The sequence below is a fragment of the Silurus meridionalis genome, chromosome 17 (genome assembly GCF_014805685.1).
Source record: "Silurus meridionalis isolate SWU-2019-XX chromosome 17, ASM1480568v1, whole genome shotgun sequence".
NCBI lineage: Eukaryota > Metazoa > Chordata > Actinopteri > Siluriformes > Siluridae > Silurus > Silurus meridionalis.
Genome location: NC_060900.1, coordinates 386,821 through 395,600, shown reverse-complemented (window position 1 = coordinate 395,600; position 8,780 = coordinate 386,821). Strand labels below are relative to the sequence as shown.

At 42.1% G+C, this 8,780-nt stretch overlaps 2 protein-coding genes across 2 annotated transcripts in view; one reads left to right on the top strand and one right to left on the bottom strand.

Moving 5' to 3' along the window:
* The window catches only part of orai1a (ORAI calcium release-activated calcium modulator 1a), a 5,655-nt gene extending 1,006 nt beyond the window's left edge, over window positions 1-4,649 (top strand). The window contains exon 2 of the mRNA XM_046872256.1: window positions 2,935-4,649. Within this exon, the coding sequence (XP_046728212.1) occupies window positions 2,935-3,537 (603 nt within the window). The 3' untranslated portion in view covers window positions 3,538-4,649. The remainder of the gene's footprint in view (window positions 1-2,934) is intronic.
* An 853-nt stretch (window positions 4,650-5,502) lies between these two features.
* On the bottom strand, window positions 5,503-7,294 carry LOC124400428 (H-2 class II histocompatibility antigen, A-U alpha chain-like). Its single transcript, XM_046872255.1, has 4 exons — window positions 7,101-7,294; window positions 6,765-7,016; window positions 6,135-6,416; window positions 5,503-6,027 (listed from the first exon to the last, which is right to left on the bottom strand). The coding sequence occupies exons 1-4, from the start codon at window positions 7,159-7,161 to the stop codon at window positions 5,906-5,908; spliced, it is 717 nt and encodes a 238-aa protein (XP_046728211.1). The 5' UTR covers window positions 7,162-7,294; the 3' UTR covers window positions 5,503-5,905.
* Between the last annotated feature and the right edge of the window lie 1,486 nt (window positions 7,295-8,780).

Here is an 8,780-nt window from a genome sequence, read left to right as displayed (position 1 = left end):
TGTGTGTGTGTGTGTGTGTGAGAAGTACAAATTCTATATTTGGTAACATTTATTTATCTACTTATCCACACATCCTTCTGTGTGTGTGTGTGTGTGTGTGTGTGTGTGTGTGTGTGTGTGTGTGTGTGTGTGCTCATGCTCCTAACATCTGGCTCTACCAAAACAGTTATACACAATATTATTGTAGTTTATTCATTAATTTACATTTCGTGATGATCAGGTGATGGTGAAGTGATGATCAGGTGATGATCAGGTGATGATCAGGTGATGGTGAAGTGATGATCAGGTGATGATCAGGTGATGATCAGGTGATGGTGAAGTGATGATCAGGTGATGATCAGGTGATGATCAGGTGATGGTGAAGTGATGATCAGGTGATGATCAGGTGATGATCAGGTGATGGTGAAGTGATGATCAGGTGATGATCAGGTGATGATCAGGTGATGGTGAAGTGATGATCAGGTGATGATCAGGTGATGGTGAAGTGATGATCAGGTGATGATCAGGTGATGATCAGGTAATGATCAGGTGATGGTGAGGTGTTGAACAGGTGATGATCAGGTGATGATCAGGTGATGGTGAGGTGATGGTGAGGTGATGGTGAGGTGTTGAACAGGTGATGATCAGGTGATGATCAGGTGATGGTGAGGTGTTGAACAGGTGATGATCAGGTGATGATCAGGTGATGGTGAGGTGATGGTGAGGTGTTGAACAGGTGATGATCAGGTGATGATCAGGTGATGGTGAGGTGATGGTGAGGTGATGGTGAGGTGATGGTGAGGTGTTGAACAGGTGATGAACAGGTGATGATCAGGTGATGATCAGGTGATGATCAGGTGATGGTGAGGTGTTGAACGGGTGATGATCAGGTGATGGTGGGGTGGTGGGAAGGAAACACTTCACCCGCTTCTCTCATCCAGCTGACGCCAGTCTGAAAGCACTTCTACACAAACCTCAACCATCATGAAGAACTTGGCTCTGTTTGTGTGTGAGTGTGTAAGTGTGTGTGTGTGTGTGTGTGTGTGTGTGTGTGTGTGTGTGTGTGTGTGTGTGTGTGTGTGTGTGTGTGTGTGTGTGTGTTACCTCTCAGTGTTGTATTAAGGCTGCAGACAGGAAGTTGGTCGTCTGTATGTGGGTTTCATTTCCTGTAGTTGGTGAAGACATGGACCTTCATCATCATCACACTGAACTTTTTACTTCAGAGTCAGCGGGAGTACACACACATAACAACAACAACAACAATAACAACAACGACAACAGCAACATTATACTTTCACCCACAAATCATTTTTTATCACTAAATATTTTTGAATGATGCACCGGAGTTAAAACCGTCCTGATGATTTACGTCATTAAAACACCATCATTACTGTAACTCATAACAATCCTGTGATTATCCCAATTTATTATTTACATCCGTTATATTAATATGATGTGAGATCCAGTTACCAGTGTGACACTAACACACCTACAGCTTCATTATAAGACTGAGGTTGTTGTGTTGTAGTGTGTAATGAGCGGTTGTTGTGTTGTTGTGTGTACTGATGAGGTTGTTGTGATGTAGTGTGTGTAATGAGCGGTTGTTGTGTTGTTGTGTGTACTGATGAGGTTGTTGTGATGTAGGGTGTGTAGTGAGCAGTTGTTGTGTGTACCGATGAGGTTGTTGTGATGTAGTGTGTGTACTGAGGGGTTGTTGTGTTGTTGTGTGTACGATGAGGTTGTTGTGATGTAGTGTGTGTGTACTGAGGGGTTGTTGTGTTGTTGTGTGTACCAATGAGGTTGTTGTGATGTAGTGTGTGTACTGAGGGGTTGTTGTGTTGTTGTGTGTACCGATGAGGTTGTTGTGATGTAGTGTGTACTCATGAGGTTGTTGTGTGGTTGTGTGTACCGATGAGGTTGTTGTGATGTAGTGTACTCATGAGGTTGTTGTGTGGTTGTGTGTACTGATGAGGTTGTTGTGATGTAGTGTGTGTAGTGAGGGGTTGTTGTGTTGTGTGTACCGATGGGGTTGTTGTGATGTAGTGTGTGTAGTGAGGTGTTGTTGTGTGTACCGATGAGGTTGTTGTGATGTAGTGTGTGTACTGAGGGGTTGTTGTTTTGTTGTGTGTACCGATGGGGTTGTTGTGATGTAGTGTGTACTGAGGGGTTGTTGTGTTGTCGTGTGTACCGATGGGGTTGTTGTGATGTAGTGTGTGTACTGAGGGGTTGTTGTGTTGTCGTGTGTACGATGGGGTTGTTGTGATGTAGTGTGTGTAGTGAGGTGTTGTTGTGTGTACCGATGAGGTTGTTGTGATGTAGTGTGTGTACTGAGGGGTTGTTGTTTTGTTGTGTGTACCGATGGGGTTGTTGTGATGTAGTGTGTACTGAGGGGTTGTTGTGTTGTCGTGTGTACCGATGGGGTTGTTGTGATGTAGTGTGTACTGAGGGGTTGTTGTGTTGTTGTGTACCGATGGGGTTGTTGTGATGTAGTGTGTACTGAGCGGTTGTTGTGTTGTTGTGTGTACCGATTAGGTTGTTGTGATGTAGTGTGTACTCATAAGGTTGTTGTGTTGTAGTGTGTACTGAAGAGGTTGTTGTGTTGTGTACCGATGAGGTTGTTGTGATGTAGTGTGTACTCATAAGGTTGTTGTGTTGTAGTGTGTGTACTGAAGAGGTTGTTGTGTTGTTGTGTACCGATTAGGTTGTTGTGATGTAGTGTGTACTCATAAGGTTGTTGTGTGTTGTGTGTGTACTGAGGGGTTGTTGTGTTGTGTGTACCGATGAGGTTGTTGTGTTGTAGTGTGTACTCATAAGGTTGTTGTGTTGTAGTGTGTGTACTGAAGAGGTTGTTGTGTTGTTGTGTACCGATTAGGTTGTTGTGATGTAGTGTACTCATAAGGTTGTTGTGTTGTAGTGTGTGTACTGAAGAGGTTGTTGTGTTGTTGTTGTGTGCAGGTGGCGATGGTGGAGGTGCAGTTGGAACGGGATTATGATTACCACCCCCTCCTCCTGATAGCGTTCAGCGCCTGTACTACGGTGTTGGTTGCGGTTCACCTGTTCGCTCTGATGATCAGCACCTGCATCCTGCCCAACATCGAGGCGGTAAGTAACGTCCACAACCTGAACTCGGTGAAGGAATCTCCTCACGAGCGCATGCACCATCACGTGGAGCTGGCCTGGGCCTTCTCCACCGTCATCGGTACCTTCCTGTTCCTCGTCGAGGTTCTGCTGCTCTGCTGGGTCAAGTTCCTCCCACAGAAAACACCGCTGAACCCCAAGGAGACCACCGCCTCACCGAGCACCAACTCCACAGAGAAAGTCGACGTCGGGATCAGCGCCGGAGAGGCCGCCGCCTACGCCGCCACCATCATCATCATCCCCTGTGGCTTCGTCTTCATTATCTTCGCCGTCCATTTTTACCGCTCGCTCGTCAGCCACAAAACCGACCGTCAGTTTCAGGAACTCGAGGAACTTTCCAACCTCACCAGGCTTCAGAATCAACTCGACCACCGAGTGGAGGCTCCCACCATCCAGAACTCCCCGGCGCACTTCCCCTAAACCCTACCACGCCCAGGGCCACGCCCACCTGAATTATAAAAGATGCTTATTTTTTATAGAGACTCGAAATGCTGAAACAATCGACTCTCCCTTCTCTTTCTCCTTGTAAAATATTGCTGTTTTAGTTCAGAAGTGGGCGGAGCTATTTAAAGGTAAAGTTGTGTAGTGAGGTGAAGTGAAGATGAATTTCACGTCTTAATTTAATTCTTTTTTAAATATTTCACACTCGCAGTATCGCAGTAAAAGCTCTTGCAATAATAGACTTAGCCGTAGATGCTAGTTAGCGTTAGCTTTCTGGTGTCATGTCGCGGTAAAGGACAGGAACTCGGGCGTAAAGGAGGCTGAAGGAGAGTTTTAATGATGACATTTGTGTAAATTTAGTGAATGCATTTGCTTTATACTGCAGCTAACGAGTCGCTAACGAGTCGCTAACGAGTCACTAACGAGTCACTAACGAGTCTCTAACGAGTCATTAACTTTACACTCATTAATCTCAGACATTAAACATCCAGGTCACATCTCTAAAGCTTTTTCTTTGTGAATAAAATGAACGTTTTGATGCGTCGATGACCAGCAGATACACGTGTAAATTCGTATCACACATTTTTAATACGTGTCCCAGTTAGCAAAAAACTAGCTATAAAAGATTTTTCACCAATTATGCAAATTCGCCAACATAAAAAATGTGCATTCATACGAACATGTGACTCATTTCAGCAAAACATTTCAGCCTTCATGCTAATCAGCAGTGTGTATCTTCTGAAACTTTATGCTAGCACATCGAGAACGCGGGTGTGTGTAAACGCCACATTAGCAACTGGAGCTTATTTCATTATTCTCTACAAAGTGCTGCTGCCTGTGGGGCACAGTTTCACCACTAACACCTGAAACTCTGTTCAGCAGCCTGCAGATTAGCATCAGGAGAAAACTGTGTATAAACTAATAATAATAATAATAATAATAATAATAATAATAATAATAATAATAAAGACTTGCACTTGTGTGTGTTTTAATTTTAACCCAGAATTTTACTGAAACTCTTTATTCATGTGGTGTTTTATAAAAACAATCATGTTTCATTTCTTTGTAATAAAATGTGAGTTACACATTAATCTGTCTCACACACACACACACACACACACACACACACACACACACACACACACACACAGTGAAGTAGTGAAAAGTATTTAACATTTAATATACAAGTTGTTATTATTGTGTGTGTGTGTGTGTGTGTGTGTGTGTTGTGTGTGTGTGTGTGTGTGTGTGTGTGTGTGTATCTATGTATAATGTTTTGCTAACTTCACGTGTAGCTGTGAGACACGTCAGGGGTTTACGGAGGTGTACAGTGTGATCCTGATGATGATGATGATGATGATGATGATGAACAGTGTTAGTTTAGGTGAGTGTTTGCTGATGTTATTGCAGATGCAACTCAGTGTTTTAATGTCTCACACACACACACACACACACACACACACACACACACACATGCACTCATCCAGAGCTGAAAAGGTCACAATGGTTTAATTCTTTCTTTTCTTGTATAAAATAAAATCCTACTGTAATATATGAGTAAATGTAGTGATGATGTGTGTGTGTGTGTGTGTGTGTGTGTGTGTGTGTGTGTGTGTGTGTGTGTTTACATCATCTTCACCCTGATGATTTTACTGCCACTGTTTTACTTCATTATGAAATCAGAATAAAAGTGTTGTTAAATGTTTCTGCTTGTGTGAGTGTGAATGAATTTGTACTGAAATAAAGATGAATATTAAAAGAAGTGAACTGTGATGAAGTGAGATGTAGAGACGGGACACGCCTCCTCAGCACCTTCATATGATTAGTTTCATGTTCCTGTATTCGAGATATAAAGTGTGTGTGTATCAAACTTTTAATGGATTTAATGACCTACAGTGTATTTACACATTTATTCAAATAAAGTGCAGTGAAAACAGAAGCAGCTGTTACACTCACTTATTCCAGTGATTTTATTCTTTATTTAGAGACGTGTTTTCATGTAAACAGTGAAGAACAAAGAAACAGTTTTATTTGTATATGAATTAATAAATGTGCTCACAGAGGAAAGTGTTTTTGTTTATGATTTAGATCATCTAGATGCTCTGATATACAGTGTGAAGAACTACATGCAAATGAGATACAGTTCAGGTGAGATCAGGATTGTTAATATTCTATTATTTTTATAAAGTAGTATATTCTGGATTCTGATTGGTCAGAAGATGGTGATTAGTTTTCACCAAAGTTCCACAAGATATAATGTAGTGATAATCAGATAATATGTATTTATTATTCATCAGTATTGTAGTTGTTGCTACTGATACTGAAAATCTGCTACTGTGACGGGAATTTAACGGAAACACGTCCCTTTAATGACAAAGAAGATTCCTGTCGCTAATCCCAATATTCCCACTGCAAACACCACCGTCGGAGTTACACTCGGGGTTAGACGTGGAGGTTCCATTGATTCATCTGCCAAACACACACACACACACACACACACACACACACACACACACACACAGTGAGTGTTAAATAGAGGATAAAGTGGTATATAATGCAGTGAAGATGTTCCTTACCCCATGTTATGGAATGAGGGGAGTCCAGAGCTTGGTGCTCCACCATGCAGCTGAATCTATCTCCTTTATCAGGAGTAGTGGTCAGTGTGGAGAATATATTGAAGGTTCCATCACTGTTTATGGAAAACTGGCTGATGTACACTCCCTCTGTCACAAACACACCGTTCCTCATCCACCTCAGTTTGATGTGTGGAGGATAAAAATTTGTTACGAAGCAGATGAAGTTATTTTTTTCTCCAGGAACCACGTCATGTTTGGGGTAGATGCTGCAATCTGGAGGCACTGAACAGAGAAAGTCATCATTTTACACAAAATATATAAAACCTGCACCGTTTCCCTAAAAAAGTCTCCAGCTACTGGATCTGTGTTTGATCATTGAGTGATGCTGAGAACTGAACTACTCAGATGCTGAATATATACATATCATCTTAAAGCTGTAACACTAGATATGTGTGAATCATGTCAAGTATCCTTGTGTGTATAATTCTACACACCCCTGCTATGTGTATATATTTAATTATTAATCTGAACTAAACAGTTTATAGTGTGATACAGTGCTCATGAAGCAGAGTGTACATTTACAACGTTCAGTTAAACTGCTTTAAAACATAATACAAAGAAGTTCATTACCTTTGTTCTCAGTTTGGTTGCCGATTGTTGCTGTCACATTTTCGATGGTCTGAATGCAGTTATCTCTTTTAGAAATGGCATAGTCATACAAGTTTTCAAAATGAACTGGATCTGCAAACGGAGGAAGTCGGCTGACCTGGTTGTTGGCTTTGTAATCTTCAAAGACTATTTCATTTCTGTCCAGACTGTACAATAATATCGGTTCATCCACAGAGTCACTGCAGCCAACCAGTTCAGTGAACTTGTATACAACTGGAGGAAGAAACACATTTATTTAAAGTCTGTTCTCTTCAACACCACTGATCACATCCAAGTATTCTCTTCTGTTCTACTTACACACACTGTTCACTGGCAGAAAAGTTGAAACGATGAGAATCACACACAGCTTCATCTTCATAGATTCCACTTTACAGTAATGTGTTCAACCTGCTATTGTGATGTTTAATCTTCACACACATATAATATGCACTTCCTTAAATGCTAACCAATCTTATTCTTTGGTTCTTGTATCTAGGTTAAAGAGGATTCAGATTTTTACTCTATGCTTTTACCTGGCAGTGGGGCGTGGTCAAGCCTCCCCTGTGGATGACGTTGAAATGTCAGGTAAAACATTAGACTTATATTTACGTAGGAAAAGTATTTATTAGAGGTATTATATTCGGTGTTATTAAAGCACAGAGACAGAGCTAGTTAAAGCAATAAATGATTTGCCACTGGCCTCTGATCAGGGTTGTGGCTCCTCACGTTCATAATACCATCTTCAGCAGCAGCACCAGAACACCATCTAGGGGTACTGCATCAAGATGAACCATGGAGGTGTAGAAAGAAGAAAGGAACATTATATTCACCCTGATAGAGTAGAAAATGTTGCTGGACAGTTAACAGAACTTCCTGTCTCAGGTCTTATTTAGTGTTTTACAAACGTAAAGTGTTTCACAAGGTTCTTTTTAAGACCCACAGTTGCTTTCTCCATGTTCGCTAACTCTGGGTTAAACTGTTTTACAAACATAATACTATAAGCATTCATTCTGGCAAGACTCTACAGGAGCACATAGTGGAGACACTTTAAAAGCTCTCAAAAGTGAACCCATCTTCATCTGGGTGGCACCGAATGTGGATTCATTACAGTTTCTTCAGTGTTGAGGTTATAAACTGCTCAGAAATGGTCATGCTAATTGTGGTCCCGAGCACATTGTAACAGACTGTTAATATTAATTACAGTCCAAATCCATTCCCTTGCTGCTGCATTCTGAACTAACTGAAGATTATTTCTGCACTTACTCCAACACCCAGACAGTAAAGCGTTACAGTAGTCTAATCTAGATCTTACAAAGCATCAACTAGTTTATCTGCATCTTGTAATTACAGAAGCATCCTCAGAATGACTGCCAGTCTGCATGACATTATCTATAATGCAGGGGGACCAGGAGGCATTCTTGGCAGGGCTGAAAGGCTGGGGGCATGCTCGGCCGAGCAGACAGACAGAGTGTCCTGATCTCGGCAGGTCAGAAGAGCTGGGCGATACCCCCAGCCAGGCAGGAAGGCTGAGGCTGGGTGGCACCCTCAGTGAAGAACCGAATATGAATGGCACTTCCAGCGAGATTTGGAGGTGGGGTTGGGGGGATTGCTGCTGGTTTGGCTCAAATGAGGGATTGTGATCGACACCACTATGCTGGAGCTGGTATCCCAGAGCTGTAACAGATTTCTGAACGCCATGGTTCTCCTAATGCCGCAGCCAGCTTCAAGGTGTAAAGCTGGGACTACGGATTCTGGGTATCTGCGGGGTCCATTGCTGGCCAGATTATTATTATTATCAGGGACACAGGCTGGGACAGGGACAGGTTATTCTGTCAGATGCAGGTAGTTGGAAGGAGTACCCAAATGCAGGACACAAAAGGAGAGTTAAACTGTCTTTAATAAATGGGTAGCAAGCAGAGAAAACAGTTCTAGGGTCAGAGCAAATGGGCAAAAGGCAAAAACACAGTCTAATAAACAGTCCAAAACCCAAGAGCCAGC